This window comes from Syzygium oleosum, unplaced genomic scaffold (genome assembly GCF_021117445.2).
Source record: "Syzygium oleosum isolate NSW1041296 unplaced genomic scaffold, Sole_v2.1 Sole_v2.23, whole genome shotgun sequence".
Classification (NCBI taxonomy): Eukaryota; Viridiplantae; Streptophyta; class Magnoliopsida; order Myrtales; family Myrtaceae; genus Syzygium; species Syzygium oleosum.
This window is the reverse complement of record NW_026607507.1, coordinates 5,139,089-5,158,752: the sequence shown is the minus strand read 5'-3', so window position 1 is coordinate 5,158,752 and position 19,664 is coordinate 5,139,089. Positions and strand designations below refer to the sequence as shown.

Genomic DNA, 19,664 nt, shown 5'->3' with positions numbered 1-19,664 from the left:
TAGATTAATGTTGACTTGATTTTTGAAAAAATTGATTTTATCCATAACCATCCAAATGATAATTTTATGTAAAAAATAAATTTTTCGCTTTTGAAAAATAGAAAAAAAGTGTCTATAAACATAACCAAACGAGCCCTATGAGAAGAACATGATGCCAATAAAGGCTGCAAATTCACAATATACATGTAATTGAAAGAGGAAAATGGAGAAAAACACATTGAAAAAGAAAGCAAAGAGGAAAATCACATAAAAGCACAACAGTGTACTTCGTAGTGTTTTTCGATTATGAACTTAAACCAAAGGACGATATAGAAATATAGCAGTATGGTTCATAATTATCAACATTCAACCTATTTGATGGTTTAGTGGACGAATTGCAACTTCAACCGCTGTACTCCAACGGGTCCGAAATAGCCTCGCACTGTCCGAAATATAAAGAATTCGACATATTTAGCACAATAATAAAGATAATCACCACAAATATTACAATCAATTACGTTTATCAGCCACAACACAGAGCACGGAATAGCATGTGCTTCTCCGGCGAATTTTATGGAGCTCGTACATCGAACTTCGATAGACTTCAATTACAATAGTTTCAATGTCTTAGAGCTTCCGGAGCCACCCCGAAAGCTTATAATAACACGTAAGATTATAGGCTCTCTCCAACAGCGATACCATTGTCAGTAATGCATCCCTAATCGAGGGGCACGGGTTCGAATAAAGCCATCACAAGATGGTCCTTGGTTTTGTTATCGGGAAGGCCGTGTCCGTCTCCATACTGGTAAAAGCTCTGAGAAGCTCGTGCCAAGTTCAAACAAGCACCGAGAAAAGGCGCGAACCCAGGAAATGGGTAGTCCTCAAACACGTCTTTGTTCATTCTCTTCCAGGTCTCGCGCACCAGATGCCTCACGTGTTCCCGCGTGGCCTCTTCCGAAGCGCCGGTTTCATTAATGTAGCATTCGAGCGCCTTGAAGTTGTCTCCTCGTGCCAATTCATACTGTGCATGGACGACATTGATGTTTTACAAACATAAGTCTCAAGATCCGTATAAAATGTTTAAAAAGCGATTATTTACAAGAAGGATAAACGTCAAAGTAAGTTACCGATGAGGTACTGAGATCATTGTTGAGTCGAAGGATTTTGGCAGAACAATGCATGACACTCGGGATTTTCGACACGTAATCAAGTCCCTCTTCCGTCAATTTGTCCGTGGTTAGGAAATAGCTGCCCAACAGCATAATCAGCCCACCGACTGAATCCACCGCAACGTCCATGTACTCCTTCAGTGTTGGTTTAGTGCCCTTGTTGTACCAATTGACCTCCTTTATGTAGGCCTTGCATTCATCCGCCCACTGTAGGATTGAAATTCGGAAAAGTGTGTGAATGACCAAGTCGAGGGACGTTCTTTTCTCCTACTTTTTCGGATTCTCAAACGTTTAAACAGAAGTTTCGTTACAAAAGTAGAAATTGTTAGGTGAAAGATTTTAGCAAATCGAGATTACCACTTTTCGCATGTAAGGAATGGTGTTGATTCCTAGCTCTCTCATCGTCCAATAACCAATTTCGTTGGTCGTGTTGTACAAGGCCATGAAACTATTCTTTATCGTTGGAGGAAGCTTATCAATGTCTGTGATGTCCCACCTAGATAAGATATCACCATTTCAACATTTCGTAAAATTTACCATCACTTGGATACGCTTTTAGTGATACCAGTGAAGGTTAAGTACTTACTATTACTTTATTCGCCCAAAGCAATCAATTATATTGAGGGAAAAAAAAGCTAATTTAAAAAGTGATATGTTCAAAATACATCGGAGAGTTTATATCATATAATTCTCAGGATTTGTTTTATCCCTCGCGTCATTCAGAGACTAATTAACCGCTTACCTTTTCTCTTGGCAATAATAGTTACAAAAGAAAATGATGATGGTAATCATATTACACTAACCTGACAATAAAATCTGTTAAGAGCTCAAGTTCTTCCAGCGTCCCATATACATCATAAACGTCATCAATAAGTGTCACCATACAAAGGAGCTTCGTCGTCATTTCCCTGTAAGCTGAATATTGAGGTTCGAAAACCAGTGCGCAGCACCAAAAATAGTGTTCCACTAGCCTGTCTCTAAAGAAGGTCATCTTGTTCGCGCCAAGTTCAACCCACCACCTGAGAAATTTGCCATACAACGACTAAGTCGATCTGAATGCGCTCCTATATGTTTGGTGTTTGCATGAATTTATATCCTCCCGTCAAATGCATCTATCAACTATATATAGAGTGCTTGCGCATACCTTGCCATATTGCTAACTTCCTTCTTGTGGACTGATTGCACTAAATTGAAGTCTATTTTAGCCAATCGGAGCAAAGAGGGGATCATGTCTGTCTGTTTCTCGTACATGTCCATGAACCACCGAGCCTCCAACCTGTTTGGCCTCCAATGGATCGGCATATCTAATGCGTGACTCACGTGGCTCGCTAATATAGCGGGAACTTTGTCGAGGTGTAGATCCTTTAGATGCTTGGAAGCAAAGTTCCTAGCTTCATCAAGTATGGTTTCACCTTCCAATCCATGGACAGAAGCTTCATAAAGACCAAGAAGCCCCTTCACATCCTTACTGAGCAATTCGATGAATGTGCCCGTCTTGTTCATAAACCTTTGAAACACATCTATACGTCCAGCAAAAGGAATGGTAAGGTAAAATTTGATGCGTCAACATGATTCACAAAAGGTTAAAAAGTTGGCAACTACCTTGCGGTACGGTGTATCCGTGTTGTCTGAGTAGCCGGAATCGAAGGGAAGTGGCATAGAGATCATCCAAAAGTTGAGCAACTTCGGTGTTGTAGATGAAACTTAGAGCGTTCTTGATCTCCGTCTCGAAATGGTATCCTAGTCCTAGTCTTTGAACCGCATCAATGAACTCGAGCTTGGCTACCTGATTCATCTCCCTGTCGAATATACCCTTGACTTCCTTGTTCAACCTTTGGACTTGCTCCGTATATTTATCCTCCTAGGCACATGAAATTCAGGAGCAGATGTGAATATTTTCCGTAGTTCTTAAGCTAGGCCGGATTTTGTGTTGAAAAAAAAATCATTACCGTGTAATCAACACTGAGTGACTGCAAAAGGCCATAGTCCCAAATGTTAGGTTCCCAATTTGCTGAACGTCTCACAATCTCTTTATCTTCAATCTTCAAAGCGCGTGTCACGAATTGAGCGCCGGAAAAGGAGGAGGCGGAGGAGGAGGAGGAGCGAAGGTGTCTAAAGAATAAGAGAGAGGGTTGATTATGGCGGGTTGAGGAGGGGAGGAAGCTTGCGACCAATGCTGGAACAGCCATTGCGAAATTTGTTGCGATTCACTTAGTATGCTAACCATCCTTTATATAGGGGTTGTTGTGGAGGCCCAGTCATGGAAAAGTTTGTAGTTGCTTTCGGCGCAAAATTTTCTATTTACGCAAGCCATTCTCTAAGCATTGTAATTTATGTTCTTATTTTTTTATTTTGCTCCAAAACAGTTGTCCTCGACACACCATATTGATTTGGATGAATAAAAATGTCGCGCTTCAAAAATAGAGGTGTCAACATGGGTCATAAGCCCATTCTTTGACTCATATTTTTACAATCATGTTGTATATAGGTTGTTTAAACACTTAAAAAGGCCAAGTGAAAATGAGTTTAAAAAATTAAAGTTTAATCAGATTGGGCCTTAATAGAATTTTAGATGATTTATTTTTGTTTCTATATGCACACGTTTATATTTCAATTCCTCGAGCATTTTTTGTTTCTTTTAACCACAAATTTATTTTAGGGAAAACGTCACAAAAAGCCCCCAATTATGCCCACCGTGATACATTTACTTTGAACTTTTTTTGTGATATCAAAAACCCCAAACTATACCCACTGTGATGCATTTACCGTGACATTTCTCTTGTGACATAGAAAATCCCAAATTTATATATATGTGACACATTTACCTTCCATCAACATTCTGTCAGATGAATTTTTAGTCAAAATAACGTCGTTGTTATTTCACTTAAGCCACGTGGGCATCATGCCAACACCGTTTGCTTTCCAGCATCCATGTAGGCAAATTTTTAATGGTTCTCATTGACGAAACTTTGACAGCGGGTAAATATGTCACACAGGTACAAGTTTGTTATTTTTAATGTCACAAAAAAATTTAGGATAAATGTGTCAGCATAACTTAGGATTTTCGGTGGTTTTTGCCCTTCATTTTAGGGCTGCGTTTTTTCTACTCTCACCATGGTTAAAACACTCCTTGTTACAGTGCTTTGACAATATTAACCCTTGTGGGTCCCATCTTTTTTAAGGGTCCTTTTTTTTGGCTGTGGTGTCTCATTTGTTTTCTTCTTTATTTTTTCTCGTGGGTCCCATTTTCCTCTTTCTTTACTTCTCTCCCTTTTCCTCCTTCGTTACTTCTCTCCCTAAGTTCTTAAATTCGGTCATGGTTCAAGCATTGGTGGAATATGTAAAAAAAAAAACTCTCTCTTGTGGTAAGTCTCTGTTACTTGTCGTCCAGATCACGTCGCAGTCATCGGTTTTTCAATCGTTAACCGGAGTTTGATATCCTGGCTCCCGCATTGAACTTTACGCCTATCAGAACACGGGGATTTGAACCATTGACGGGCAATAGGGCCACCTCATCGCATAAGGGCTCGGACTTAAGAATTGAGTTCGCAATCACCTCTTCAGTCCTCTTAATCACCAGCGGCGATAGCTTGGTAATTAAGATCGGCGCGGAATTATGAGAGATCGCAAGCACGAGGAGGGGCAAATCCTCGCCGATTGCATTTTTGGTTTGCGTAAACAACTTAGTGGGAGAGGGGAGATTTGAACCACGTATTTGGAGGTGGGTAGGGGATGGCGAATCGGCAATAGCAGTGACAATTATGACCAAGAAGATAAAGACGAAGAAGTAGAGATTGCTTATGAGCTTGAAGAGTTTTTGGGCCAAGGCTTCAACTCTTGGATTTGAATCTTTAATGATTTTTTTCTTGTCTTTTTGATCGATCAATCGAAAATTTTGATGCGAAATAGGATAATTTAAATTTGCCATGAGATGGAAGAAGACTAGTTGGGTGAAGAGGAGGTTTATGCAAATTAGGGCTTCAACACAGATTATTGACATGAGAGAGATATTTTAGAAAGAGAGAACATAGAGAGAAAAAAAATGAGAAGAAGGAAAGTGGCCCTGCCAGAAAAGAGAAAGAAGAGAAGCAGTTGAAGAATGCTTAAAAAAAGTAGAACCCAAAAAGGTTAATATTGTCAAAACATTATAAGAGGAAGTGTTTTAGCCTTAGTAGGAATGAAAAAGCCGCGATCCTCATTTTATTGCACCTTTAATATATATGGCCGGCACACAATACCAAACCAGTACTATGACAATCAATCAATTCTGTGGCCAAGAAAAATGTTTCAAAAACTAAATCTATTGATTGTCAGCTTTTCTTTTTCTTTTGAGGCCTGTAATTAGTATAGGATGTGTAACGAACGGTTCATTTCACGTTGATCTTTTCTCCAACGTGGGTATTTTAAGTGATCACCACCAGAAGGTGTTGGGTGATGACACCTCCAAAAGTTAACTGTTTCAAATATGTGAGGAGCTTTTGACCAAATATATATATGTGAAGAGCTCAACGAGGGAAGTCACTAAAATTTGTTGATTGAGTATCATAGTCATACTCGACGAGGGGTAAAAAGACACTAGATGGAACTCTACATACCTAAAGCTTAAGGATGCTCGTCTTTCCATGTCCATTTTCCCATTTGATGTACCTTCCCGGCCATGGTCTCTTCTTCGAAATTAGATCAAATTTCTAGCACTAGAAGAAATAACAGGAGATTTGTTCTAATAGCTTGTATACCTAAAAATCTTTAGTAATTTCTTATTTGTTAATTGTTTTTCATGTTTAGGCTCTGTTTGCTTCGCAGAAAATGAATCATTTGAAAAATATTTTCCTAAAAATGATTGCTTGTATCATTTATAAAAATTAATATATAGAGCATTTAGGACCCGTGGTCAAGTGATGTAGGACACTACTTCAACACCCCTTCTCACTTGCAAGCCACATTATAAGGGCACGTGGAATTTGACTGATGAGGTAGGATGCACATTCACAAAAGGGATTATACTGCCTCTGATACCATATTAGATTTTATGAGATCAGTGCTAACTGTTCTAAAAAGTTAAGCTATTAGATAAAAGTGTGGTTTAATATCTAAATATTCCAACACATACGATGACATCCATAATTAAGGCAAAATCAGGAAATCTACCATCAATTATCATGGAAACAGATGAAAAAATGTTGAGGGCTAAGCAAGATAGTCACTTTAACTCTCGATATGCTTTCGGTCCTTCTTGTTGGTTAAGACGATCGAAGCTGAAGCTAAAATGGGGTCTTTTTCTTTGGCTCCTTCTCATTTGGCTTCATTTACCCACAAGAGCCATGTCCTCCCGTCCATTGTATAGACTTCAAATTTTTTTTTTAAATGCCACGTTAGACTTAAAAATTCACTAGAAAAGCCACGTAGAACAAATCGCCGGAATATCTCACCAGAGGCATTGTAACGACCCGGTCCGACGAGGGCGGGGAGTGGTCGCCGGGGCCAGAGGGCCTGGACAAGGAGCGGCTCCTGGCAGGCTTCTAGGATGGCAATGGGGGGCATGTCTCTTGTCCCACATCGCTTAGGGGGAGAGTCCTGGGCTAGTTTATAAGGCTTGGGTTCTCTATTCTGTGTAACGCGTTTTAAAGCCGTGAGGGTCAGTGGGCCCAAAGCGGACAATATTACACAGTGTAGATCCCGGGTCCTTACAAATGGTATCAGAGCCGACTCCCGACCGCGTGTGGGGCCACAGCGAGGACGCTGTGCTCGAAGGAGGGGAGAATGTAACGACCCGGTCCGACGAGGGCGTGGAGTGGTCGCCGGGGCCAGAGGGCCTGGACAAGGAGCGGCTCCTGGCAGGCTTCTAGGATGGCAAGGGGGGCATGTCTCTTGTCCCACATCGCTTAGGGGGGGAATCCTGGGCTAGTTTATAAGACTTGGGTTCTCTATTATGTGTAACGCGTTTCACATGGGCTTGCTTCCGCTGCGCATGATGAGAACAAAGCCTTGAGGGGAAGGGCCAGAGAGCGCCCCAAAGAGGACAATATTGGGCTTGGGGGAGGAAGGGCCAGAGAGCGCCTCTACCCAAGTCAACGCGTTTTAAAGCCGTGAGGGTCAGTGGGCCCAAAGCGGACAATATTACACAGTGTAGATCCCGGGTCCTTACAATATTGTAAGGACCCGGGATCTACACTGTGTAATATTGTCCGCTTTGGGCCCACTGACCCTCACGGCTTTAAAACGCGTTGCACAGAATAGAGAACCCAAGCCTTATAAACTAGCCCAGGACTCCCCCCCTAAGCGATGTGGGACAAGAGACATGCCCCCCATTGCCATCCTAGAAGCCTGCCAGGAGCCGCTCCTTGTCCAGGCCCTCTGGCCCCGGCGACCACTCCCCGCCCTCGTCGGACCGAGTCGTTACATTCTCCCCTCCTTCGAGCACAGCGTCCTCGCTGTGGCCCCACACGCGGTCGGGAGTCGGCTCTGATACCATTTGTAAGGACCCGGGATCTACACTGTGTAATATTGTCCGCTTTGGGCCCACTGACCCTCACGGCTTTAAAACGCGTTTCACACAAGCTTCCGCTGTGCTAAGAACAAAGCCTTGAGGGGTGGGTCTGGCCTGTGGGCTTGCGCCCCAAAGAGGACAATATTGGGCTTGGGAGAGGAAGGGCTAGAGAGCGCCTCTGCCCATGATAATGCGTTTTAAAGCCGTGAGGGTCAGTGGGCCCAAAGCGGACAATATTACACAGTGTAGACCCCGGGTCCTTACAGTCATTGTAGTGATCGATTTTCCATTAATGTGGCACTCAAGTGATCAAAAAAGTTATATGGTACTCATGGTGTCCTTTTTTCCCACAAAAAGCTCCACACCAAAAGAAGAAATATGTGGAAGAGAGAATTATGTAATTTATGTATATTTTTGTGTATGTCGTAACGAAGAGTACATGAGCCTAACAAGATTATTCAATCGGAGATATGTACAGTCAAAGAAGATAAATACACAATCTCAAGTGATATGAAATATTAAGGAAATATCATGAATATCTCTAACTATGCATCTTCCGACTTTAATTTTTACTAAAAAATTAAATAAAATATGTTGTCTCGTTTAAGATAACTAATAAAAGTAAATTAGCAATAGTGGACAAAATAGAAACAATTATTAGGCCAATTATCGTGAAAAGCCTAGAATTTTTCACTTTTCTTTTTATCAAATCAGTATCTAAAATAATAAAACAATTCTCCCGGAGACCATCGAATATGAACAGTAAGAAAATTCTCTCGAACGTCTTTGCGACGTCAGGTCAAGAATAAATGCAAAGCACTGTATAAGAAATAGACCGAACGTCGTATAAAATACCCAAGCTCGAAGATCTCCGCTCTCGAAGCCGAAGGTCGTTTGCTGTCGATTGCAAATATCACAAAAATCACGGGTAGCAACTATGGGAGACGCACCACCGAAAAAAGCTACATTCAGGCTATTCAGCTGCCCCTAATGAATAGGGCGTCGCTGATACAAGATCGATATGAGTTTGGTTAGGGTGGCTTTGAATTGTAGGACTTGTCTCACATTCAAACTAAGACACCACCAAACTGCCTTTCCCTCGTACGTTTTGTCGTACCACGCCCACAGATAGAAAATCTGCTATGATGGTTGTTGCACATGAATGAGCTCTAATTGAAGCTTCTATTATTGATTGGTTGAACGAAGGGGTCCCATACCTAAGTCACAATCTAGGACAATAGTTATTCACGATTTAGTGAAATTACTTCTTCTAACAATAAAGTCTAATTATATCCGAACTTCATCAAGTATCTCACAAAAGAACACAAAGTTTGGCTTCCAACCCAAAAAGTCCGCCCTTTTAGCTTCTATCTATAGTAGTTGTTAGAAATTTGACATGTTGATCGGAATGTACTATATGTGTCTCGGATTTAGGTGACATGGAGCGAGGGCAAATAAAAAGACGGCCGCATCACTCCATAAATTGCTAAAGAAAAGTGAGAAATATTAGTTAGTCTTTACTTTCCAACCTAGTGAGAGGCCACTCCACTCACTGATCATCACGTGTCCAAATGGCATCTACTCGTCGGAGCTTTCAAAACCAAAAGAAGAATCACATGGGACGCAAACTTTCTCATTCACAGCATCCAGCAAGGACTTCTGTCGTGGCTCGAGCGTTAGTTAGTGTTCAAATTCATTAATTAATCAAATCTAGCTATTAGCAATAGGTTAGACGAGAATCTTCTCCTTGCTTCTATTGTGTGTACCAACATAGAGAACGCGAGATGTAGCTTTCGACTGACCCATCTAAACCATCTACTAATCATATGATCAATATAGCAAAAATTGGAAGCTACCCAGATGCCACCATAGTCACCAGAACTGATAAATTATAAAGAAAATAGTATGATTAAATTACTTCCCTTGAAGGGTACGTGAGCATCTTCAAAATTTTTCATTTTTAAATTTTATTTTTTGGAATCTCTCCTTTCTCTCTCTCTCCCTCCATTAATGTTGAAGCAGGCTTCCTTACTGATAAAACAATCTCTCTCCCTTTGCTTCTTCGCTTCCTCTTCTCTTTTTCTTCGCTTCCTCGGCTTCCCCTTTAGGCAAAGCAAATCATCTCCGTCCGACAATGGCCTTACACTGCAAAATCACCTCTTCACTCTGCACTTGACCTCTCTTCTTCAACCCTCACTTCAGCCATCTCCGAATGCCCTACTCTTCTCGCTCTCTCTCAAGACCCCTCCTCTCTTGCAGCCCACCCACCACGGCCCTTGCTTCCATGGCTTCGCATTCAAAACAGCGAGCCCGACAGCCTCGGACTCGGCCCGGATCGTTCGGAAAGTTTTCCTCTTCCTGCCCAAGGTCGATCCGGCCGAGGGTCACGCCCAGATTAAGGAAGTGAAGTTCGTGAAGAGCAGTGGGAGGGCCAAGGATTGTCCCGAAATGGGAGGCCCGAGTTTGCAATTATGGGTCCGTCTAATGGGGGCAAGTCTTGGCATATCAATGCTCTGGTTCAGAGGAAGAAGGAAGTTACAGTTAAATCCAAGAAACCAGGTCCTTTCTATTCCTTATGGTTTTACTTTTTTCGCGTGGGATGGGCTGATTGATTGATGTATTTTGCAGGCAAGAGAGCTTATAAATCACTTCTTGGTGAACAAGAGTTGGTACGTTGTGGATTTGCTGGGTTACGGGTGAGCTTTAAGCATCTGGCTTTTGGCTTGCTTAAATTTTTCAGCTGTGTGGCGGCTTATAAATGCAAAAAAAAATCGCAGAATGTGAGCTAATATGTAAGTTTTGTTTCTGGGAATGCTGCAACTAATCGAGTGAGGTAAGTAGTCGATTCAAAGCTGTTAGAGTGGGAAACTGGAAAATCGTTGGATCACAACTTGTTGACGAGCCTTCAAAACTTGATTAATTGCGCTCAAATGGTTTAAGCATTTTTTACCTGTCACTTTGGATATGCCAAGGTAGTAATTCTTTCAGCTAACATGTAGAGGCTGGAAATTCCGTCTCCAACTTAAGGTCTTTCTGTTCCTCACGTAGTGGACCCTTTGACAAGCGGCAAAGGATTAGTTTCCGTCTTTCGATATAAATCGTGAAGTGGAAGAAGTAAATTTTTACATGCTTTGTCTTCATACTATGCTTTTTCATTGTTGCCTTTGTCAATCAACAGTTCCATGGAATGAGTAGAATAAAAATAAACAGTTAAAGGATTCTTCGAGCTAAAAGATTAGTTTTGCTAATTAACTCTCCCACAAAAATAGCTCTCCATTCACTCTTTTCATTGCCGCTTATCTATCATAGCTGACAGAGGATACGAGTAAAAATTACCAAGTCAGTGAGTAGAATGTTGATAAACAAAGGTCGACTCAAGTGACAAAAAGGCTCCGTTGACGGAGTGAGAATGAAGTAACCATCCAAGTATTGAAGCCAACAATTTTGGATGCAACTGCATGAGAGATATTCGTTCAAGGGGGAACTTAAGGCAATCGTAGAGTAGTGAAGCCAAGAAGTTCATGAGCAACCGATAGTGAAAATTGGGCAAAAGGACACTATAAGTGCCATAACTTGTGTACGGAGATCATTTTGGTGCCATAACTTTTTTTCGGATCACTTTGGTGCCAAGTCGGAGGAAAAACGATCACTTAAGTGTCATAAGTTTTTTTTGGATCACTTCAGTTCTAAAATTTTTGAAAAACGATCACTTAAGTGCTAAAATTTTTTAAAAACGATCATTTAAGTGCTAAAAATTTTGAAAAACGATCACTTAAGTGCCAATCTCCGGCGAGCCACGTCAGCTTCAGAAATTAATAAAAAAAATGCCACATCGGATTTCCGACGAAAAATTGTGTACGGCACCGGAGTTGGCACTTAAGTGATCGTTTTTCAAAAATTTTAGCACTTAAGTGATCCAAAAAAAACTTATGGGACCAAAGTGAGCGCCGTACACAAGTTATGGCACTTGTAGTGTTCTTTTGCCGTGAAAATTGTGGAAAAGTGGAAAGGACAACCGTGGAAGTAGCGGAGAAGAAGCAATTATTGAAGTGGTAGAGTGGTTCATTTTTTAGTAACTGTTGGTAATAGAGATTGCTGAATTGTAAGAATTGCATAGGGTATATTCAATTTCTTTTTTAATCGTTGATAACTATCGGTAGTAGATATAAATACTTCAATTGTAGTTTGTAGAAGAGACCGCCAATCAATCAAAGAAAACCAATAGTTCAATTTTTTCTTCCTATTTTTAATATTTCATTACCTTTACATGGTTGACATGATTATCTCCAATCTCACATTTTTAATTTTCTCTTGGTTTGCGTTTCCTGTTTAAGAATTAACAAAGGACTATTTATACCCTTTGTTGAATTACTCATCGATCCATGCTTTGAAATGTATTTCCTCAACACTTTTCGACAAAACAAGTTGATTGGATTACAATTACATCTAGCAAGCTCGTGCTATGCATGGGAATTGATGGATTAATTTCTTGGTTACTCCAAAATCCATTAGATATTATTAGCAATGCGCTAATCTGTGGCAAATCATTAATGAAATTAGACATATAAAGAAATATGAATGATAACTTTGTTGGGAAAATTACCAAAAAAGTCATAAACCTTTTGTAAATGTGCCAATTCAGTCCTAAACCTTTTTTTTTTTGCCATTTCAGTCCTAAACCTTTTACAATTGTGCCAATTCAGTCCACCCGGCCACTTTTGGTCGGCCGGCGCTGACGTGGACGCCGGCCAGCGCCTACCGGCGCCGGCCTGCTGACGTGGCATTATTTTAATATTTTTTTCCTTCTTCCCCCTGGCCGGACCGGCCAGGGGGAGGCTCGCCGGCGAGGTGACCTCACCGGCCATGGCGAAGCCGACCTCGCCGGCCATGGGCGAGGTCGAGCTCGCCCGGCCATGGCGAGGTCGAGCTCGCCGGCCATGGGCGAAGTCGACCTCGCCCGGCCATGGCGAGGTCGAGCTCGCCGGCCATGGGCGACGGCGAGGCCTCGCCCGGATATGGCGAGACCTCGCCGTCGGCCGGGCGAGGTCGAGCTCGCCCGGCGACGGCGAGGTCTCGCTAGATCCGGGCGAGGCCTTGCCTTCGCCGGGCGAGCTCGACTTCGCCCATGGCCGGCGAGCTCGACCTCACCATGGCCGGGCGAGGTCGACCTCGCCCGGCCGACGACGAGGTCTCGCCGGATCCGGCGAGGCCTCGCCGTCGGCCGGGCGAGCTCGAGCTCGCCGGCCATGGGCGAGGTCGAGCTCGCCGGCGACGGCGAGGCCTCGCCCGGATCTGGCGAGACCTCGACGTCGCCGGGCATGCCCAACCTCGCCCAGCAACGGCGAGGTCTCGCCAAATCTGGGCGAGGTCTCGCCAGATCTGGGCGAGGCCTCGCCGTCGCCGGGCGAGCTCGGCCTCGCCCATGGCCGGCGAGCTCAACCTCGCCGTCGCCGGGCGAGCTCGGCCTCGCCCATGGCCGGCGAGGTCGACCTCGCCATGGCCGGGCGAGGTTTTTGAGCGAGGCCTCGCCGTCGCCCATGGCCGGCGAGCTCGACCTCGCCATGGTCGGGCGAGGTTGTAACAGTCTGAATTTTCGATCCTTTTCCCGGGATCTATGAAATGAATATTTTGGCCAATGCACTTGTAGTGAAATCTCACCCGGAAATGCGCATTCACGGGATGCTAACCTTAGGGGTAAGGCCGTTACGGGATCGAGTTCGCACGACCAAAGAACTCGACCTGGGTTCGACTTCGACCATATCGATTGACGAGGAAATGTTTTGAGCCAACCGAGACCGATCTATTTGATTGATCGTGTCCAAAGGGCACTAGTGACAGACCCTCGCAATTATATGACAATCGAGGTCGTCTTGGTTCGAGCAAACTTAAACGTGATTTGACTTAGTGTCGGTCATGGGTCGAGAGCGCGTAATCCCAGAGAGCCACCCGTTAGCCAGAGATAAGCTAAAGTTGCGATTGCTCGATTTTAGTAATTTCTTGGAATTCGGGCCCGGGAATCGAGAATTTTGAAAGTGACAATTTTGGATGGCCGATGACGTTTTTGGCTTGGCCAACCTTGGGGCCACCCATTTCTGCAAAAAAAATGGATTTCGGTCCGGGGCCGGAAAAATTACGGTTTTGCCCCTGTGGGCACCGAGGCTGGATTCGAAGGCCGTTTGAGGTTATTTTTCGCGGCCAAGGTCATTTTGGGGTGGCCACGCACATTCAGAGTGGTTTTGGCCAAAAATTGGAATTTCGACAAAAATTGGAAAAATAATATTATTTTATTCCCGAGACTTTGACGTGGATTTTCGAGGGCTTGCGCGACGAATTTCGCGATTCCGACGCCATATTATGTTGGCCACGCATATATGGAACGCGTATGTGCAAAAATTGGAATTTCGGTTCGGGATCGGAAAATTACGAAAATGCCCCTAGGCCATTTTTGATTAATTCCGAAAATTGGATTTAATTTTGGGATTAACCAAGATGAGTTAAGGCCAAACCAGGTCTGGTCAACCATGGTTAAGAGCAAATGACCATTCTACCCCTAAATTATTGGATTGGATCAAATTTGGGCCCTTGGATTAGGGGCAAAATTGTCCAATGGGCCTAGATTGTGACACTTGGATCCCACTTAAGCTATCTTTGACCTATTTGACCGACCCTCTCTCTCTCCTCTCGGCTATTTGGTTATTTTCCCCGTGCAAGTTCTTCTTCTTCTCGTTTCGGTTCTACGATCCAGTTTACGCCATTTTCGGTCGTTCACGCCGAGAACGATACCGGCGTCTTGCCCATAAGCCAACATCACCGGCAACCATTTCCACCTCGTGCGCCACCACGGCCCAGTTTTTGTCCAAAACAGCCTTGTTTCTCTGTTTTTCTCTTTCCGGTCTGCAACGATCGCCAGGAGCTTCGCCGGAGCTCCGTCGCTGGTCCGTCGACACCCGGCCCGTCCGGCCTCGCCAGTGCGTCGCCGTCCGCGTAGTCCGTACAGCGTCCCGTACGGTACTTTCACCGTCCGTACGGATCACTGTTCACGCCGGACCGTCTTGACGCCGCGGCTATCACCGGCACTCGCCGGCCACCGTCCCGGCCTGTCCGCATGCCGCGGTGTCCGTACGGAGTGTATCGTTCACCGCGTCCGTACGGTACAGCCCATTCTCACGCCTTGTCCGTACATCGCCGGCGACGCTGCTGCCGCTGTCCCGGCCCGTTCCAGCCCCGTTCTGTCTCGCCTTTTTTGGGTAAGTGTCTCCCCCAAAAACTACCTAGGACCTCGGGTATTTCTAGACTCGTTTGAAGTTCGGTTTAAGTGATTTTAGGGACTGTTTGCTGGCTGTGATATGCCGTGTGATGTGCTGTGAGTGGCTGTTCGATACGCAGTTAGTACCATTAGGACCGGCTCGTAATTTTATGAAAGTGCCGTGAAGAGCCGGGAGTGAGATATGGTGATTTTGAGGGCGAAAAAGACTGATTGATGGCTGTGATGTGTGGTTTTAGGTGCTGTGGGGTGCTGTTTGTCGTGTGGTTGGTACTGTTAGGTCCGGCCCGAGATTTTGTGAAATTGTCGTGAAGGGCCTGAACTGATTTGATAACGTTTGGGTGTGGAGAAATGCCAGTTTGTGTGTTGATCGTGTGTGTTGTGATATGACTGTGTGGTTGTGGCTGATTTGGGATTGTGCTTGGGCTGATTGTGGACTGGCCATGTGTCGCGTGTGTGTGGCCGTGAAGTGTGGTGGTGTGATAGTGCATTCGCGTATTGTATTCGCGTGCCAACAATGTGTGATTGGGTGTTCGTGCGGTGTTTGTGTGACGAGGTTGTGTAAATGTGAAATGTGTGTGAAGTGTGTATGTTTGGCAGTGTATTTGTGTGGTGGCGTGGCAAGTGTGGTTTGAGTGGAACGAGGATATGGAAATGTGGTTTGGTTGGAAAGGTCCGTCCTGAGGCGTGTACGTTTACGCGGGACGATGCCGTCCCTGACGAGGTGACGATGCCCGGCCTGACGAGGTGTCGATGCCTGACGTGGTCAGAAGACCGTTGGCCTGATGCGTTTTATGCGGGCGCGGTAGAAGGAAAGTGTGTGTAGGATTCCGTCCTGAGGCGTGTACGTTTACGCGGGACGATGCCGTCCCTGACGAGGTGACGATGCCCGGCCCGACGGGGTGACGATGCCTGACGAGGTCAGAAGACCGTTGGCCTGATGCGTTTTACGCGGGCGCGGTAGTGGTGGAAAGGTTGAGAATGAGTGGGATTTGGCAAGACAAGCGAGAGGATTGTGGAAAGTGACGCATGGTGTGAGTAGCGTGCGAGTGTGTTTGTATCGCGTGATGTGATGCTTAATTATGGGGTAGAAACTGCTAGGCACGGTATGGGACGTGCCCAAGTGGTTTCTGTCTTATAATTGAGGCACGCGCGCGTCTGTGATTCCTTGCTGTGATGTGTTGGCTGTGTTATTGTCTAACGTGCAGGAACGTGCGTGATGGATTCCAGGTAGGGTCGCATGTGATTGTTAGTTTGGCCGATCGTTGTGTGTTATGTGTGTTTTCGTCTGGCGGTACGTGAGTGCCTACGTGGGGTTTGGGGTTGTACACTTATTGAGATTCGTCTCACGGTTGTATAACCGCCACTTTCAAACCCCCGGCCCTAAACCCGGGAAGTGCGCCTTTTCTTTTTGGAAGTCCGGGAGGAGCTGCTTGTTGGTGCCCGGTGGAGGCTGCGGGTGAGTTCCGAGTTTCAAGCCGAGATTCGAAGCGGACGGACGAGGGCGATCCTTAGGTTTTTCCCTAGGGTTTTAGGGGTTGTGTAAATCGGGTTGACCCATAGGGAAGTTAAGTTAACCAGACCTCGATCTTTTGTTTAAACGGTGACTGAGGATGTTAGTCTGTATTTATGTCTGGAATATGATGTTTGTATATTTGGTGTTGTATGAATATGTGGTTGCTTTGGATTGTTCTCGTTGTTCTACCCCGTTGTCGTCATTATTTGTCCGGGGTTTTGTTATTCGCTTCCGCATGTGGCTCTGATGTTTGGGTTGGGTCGGCGACGTTCCTGGGACGTCGCATCATTTCGACCGGAGCAGGGGATGCCGCGAGCTCGTTGGGGTTCGGGGCGTGACAGAGGTCGACCTCGCCCATGGCCGGCGAGGTAGGCCTCGCCGGCGAGCCTCCCCCTGGCCGGTCCGGCCAGGGGGAAGAAGGAAAAGAAAAAGAAAAAAAATATTAAAATAATGCCACGTCAGCCGGCTGGCATCCACGTCAGCGTCGGCCGGCCAAAAGTGGCCGGATGGACTGAATTGACACAATTGTAAAAGGTTTAGGACTGAAATGGCCAAAAAAAAAGGTTTAGAACTGAATTGGCACAATTGCAAAAGGTTTAGGACTTTTTTGGTAATTTTCCCTAACTTTCTTTATACGTAATACATATTTTGCTATTATGAAATGTTTGAAAAGTCAGTCAAGCATGAGTTGCCAGGATTGTGATTATGCAATTTTTCAATAACATGAATTTTAATCTTCATTCAACTATGAGTTAATATGCGCTCTAAATGCCATACTCTTCGAATTTGAAAAGTTACCCTCTCTCCCTCTTTGAATCTTTTTTCATCTCTAGCACTTCTGGAGGGGAGGGATTTGACCTAGATCGCTCCCTCCCCTCCTAGTTGTTTTTCCTTTCATTTCCTTATATTCCTTTTGATCTAGTTTTAGATCTAGGAGCTTTGTTCTCCGGATCTTATATTAGGGAGCTTTTCTCTCCGATCTAATTCTAGATTTTGGAGTTTTAATGATTAAGTTTTCCACCTCCAGTTTTAATGGTGTTCACAGCAGTTTCGGTGTCAAATCTATGCTCATTCAACGTGTTTTAGTTACAAGCTTTGGCGCATCGCATTGGCTACAGAGCTTGCTATCACAGGTATCAAATCTAAGTTTTTTCAACATGTTTATGTTGTCCCCGTACAGTAATGATGTTGGGGATGCCGAACCTAGGCGTACACTGCCGAAAGGCAAAACCATAACTATAGATGGAGATCTCGGCGTGTGCTTATCATTGATGATGCTGTGTGATTTAGTGATCGGCCGTCGATTCTTTCGCTTGGATGCAGTCACAGATCTGTTCTTGAAAGACGAGCGATTGATTATCTCAAGATATGCCTTGATTTCTGATTTTTGGTTTGTTTTGGAGTTTTGTGGGCTTGCTTTGTTATTGTGACTTTTGAGATATCCTATCATGTATCATTTCGGTAATGAATGGAAATTTGTTTTGACCGAAAAAAAAACTATGAGTTAAGATGAGTTCTTTAGATAAAAAACTATCACCTATATATATATGTTGACACCTAAATTTTGATTAATCATTTAGAAATTAATTACACAAAAAACTAGGAATTAATCTTTAACCCTAGACAAAAATTTTAAAATTATATTGCTTAGCATATAGTTTAGTTGCATTTTGCTTCGGACCGGAAGTGGTAAATAAACCCAAATCAGTTGCGCAAATTTGGCCCGCACATCAAGCTAAACTCAACCAGGCTAGAGAGCATTGTGGCCAAAAATTTCAAGGCAAGATGAAACTAATTGAGCTTAATTTGATCATATTCCAGCCCATTGAAGTTTAAATACAAGTTGGCCTTAGGTTATTAGAGCCCATCACATTGAAAAAGGGCTTAATTTAAGCTCGCGGTAGTGAGATAAACCTGGGTTAAAACTATAAATACATAGTTATGCCTCTGAATTGAGAGGTCAGCAACATTTTTCTCAGAACACAAGAGTGAAACATGTGAGGAAGAGAGAAAAGAGATGGGGAAGTCACAGCTCCGATACTAAGTTTTTCTAAGAATTATCTAAATATTGATAGATGTATACATAGAAGGTTGTCGTGTACAAAGGATGTGCAATTACTGTCGAGAGCAATTTCTATAATATAAAATTTGGTTTTCATAATTTAGTAATTTATTCATTAACTTTATTGGGTATTATTGTCCTTTTAAGAGTCACCGGATGATTCTTTCGATCCCTTTCTTTTTGCAAACTCACGTCTAATCTTCTTTAAGGTCTAAATTGAGTTGCTATGAAGAGAGATATGATGGAGTTCCTGTTCCTTTGATGTTTTGTAAAGATGCGACACATCTTTCCCTCTCGCGTAGTCCTTAAAGCTTCTCGTGACCTGGAAACTTTCCAAGGAAAAGTATGCAAACCATTTCAATTATGTTGGGAAAGAAGGAGATGAAAATCATAGAGAAGAAGGCAGGAATCACATTTGATTCAATCACTAAAATTAAACCTATCAAGTTTCTCGTGGAAATTGAATGTTTAATAATAACCGTGGATATGAAGAGAAATGATTAATGAACCTGCTCCTTCCACGTCTTTTAAAGATGCAACACATCTTTTCCTCTCGCGTGGTCCTTAAAGCTTTCCGTGACACGGAAACTTTCCAAGGAAAAATATGCAAACCATTTCAATTGTGTTGAGAACAAAGGACATGAAAATGATTGAGAAGAAGGCAGGCACCACAATTGATTCAATCACTAAAATTAACCGATCAAGTTCTTAGTGGATATTGAATGTTCAATAATAATCATGGATGCCAAAATGTACTTGAATATCTGTTACGTTTATTGTGTGGTCTTAGAATCACACTATTAGCAATAACGTAAATTTTTTTATAGAGTATTTGATCATTTATTTGTTGTTCTTGATTATTGTCGGGTTGAACTATAATACTAGGAACAACTTTAGAAGTTTTAGGTATAGGAACTTTCACCCTAACATCTTGAATGCAAACATCACGCATTCTTTCACTCCCACTGATGTCAACATCTTCGACGAACCTAGCATTTCCAGATTCAACAATTCTTGTACTATGATTATGACAGTAAAATCTATACCCTTTAGATTTCTCTACATAACCAATGAAGTAACCACTGGTTGTTCTTAAATCCAATTTCTTTTCATGTGGATTGTAAATTCTTACTTCTGTTGGACAACCCCAAACATGCCGGTGTCGTAAACTAGGTTTCCTTCCTATC

At 43.5% G+C, this 19,664-nt stretch overlaps 2 protein-coding genes across 3 annotated transcripts; one reads left to right on the top strand and one right to left on the bottom strand.

The window, feature by feature from the left end:
* Positions 1–464: 464 nt before the first annotated feature.
* On the bottom strand, positions 465–3,337 carry LOC130134699 ((+)-alpha-terpineol synthase-like). The gene is made up of 7 exons (XM_056302279.1): positions 3,098–3,337; positions 2,751–3,009; positions 2,293–2,668; positions 1,952–2,167; positions 1,506–1,644; positions 1,107–1,355; positions 465–1,000 (listed from the first exon to the last, which is right to left on the bottom strand). The coding sequence occupies exons 1-7, from the start codon at positions 3,335–3,337 to the stop codon at positions 698–700; spliced, it is 1,782 nt and encodes a 593-aa protein (XP_056158254.1). The 3' UTR covers positions 465–697.
* A 6,284-nt stretch (positions 3,338–9,621) lies between these two features.
* LOC130134700 (GTP-binding protein At2g22870-like) lies at positions 9,622–17,860 on the top strand. 2 transcript variants are annotated; one of them, XM_056302281.1, is made up of 4 exons: positions 9,622–10,194; positions 10,264–10,331; positions 10,945–11,170; positions 11,692–11,876. In XM_056302281.1, exons 1-3 carry the CDS (start codon positions 9,646–9,648, stop codon positions 10,946–10,948), a joined length of 621 nt encoding a protein of 206 aa, XP_056158256.1. In that variant the 5' UTR covers positions 9,622–9,645; the 3' UTR covers positions 10,949–11,170; positions 11,692–11,876. The 2 variants fall into 2 exon arrangements, with proteins under 2 accessions (XP_056158256.1, XP_056158255.1); XM_056302280.1 differs by lacking the exons at positions 10,945–11,170; positions 11,692–11,876 and adding an exon at positions 17,464–17,860.
* The last annotated feature ends 1,804 nt before the right edge of the window (positions 17,861–19,664 follow it).

Excerpts from the sequence above, each read along its gene's own strand:
- LOC130134699 (XM_056302279.1), bottom strand. The coding sequence starts at position 3,337 with ATGGCTGTTCCAGCATTGGTCGCAAGCTTCCTCCCCTCCTCAACCCGC. Across the intron at positions 2,168-2,292 it reads GAAGTTAGCAATATGGCAAG|GTGGTGGGTTGAACTTGGCG; the intron begins GTATGCGCAAGC and ends CAAATTTCTCAG. Across the intron at positions 1,645-1,951 it reads TTAACAGATTTTATTGTCAG|GTGGGACATCACAGACATTG; the intron begins GTTAGTGTAATA and ends TATCTTATCTAG.
- LOC130134700 (XM_056302280.1), top strand. The coding sequence starts at position 9,646 with ATGTTGAAGCAGGCTTCCTTACTGATAAAACAATCTCTCTCCCTTTGC. Across the intron at positions 10,195-10,263 it reads AGTTAAATCCAAGAAACCAG|GCAAGAGAGCTTATAAATCA; the intron begins GTCCTTTCTATT and ends TGTATTTTGCAG. Across the intron at positions 10,332-17,463 it reads GTGGATTTGCTGGGTTACGG|TTTCGGTGTCAAATCTATGC; the intron begins GTGAGCTTTAAG and ends TGTTCACAGCAG.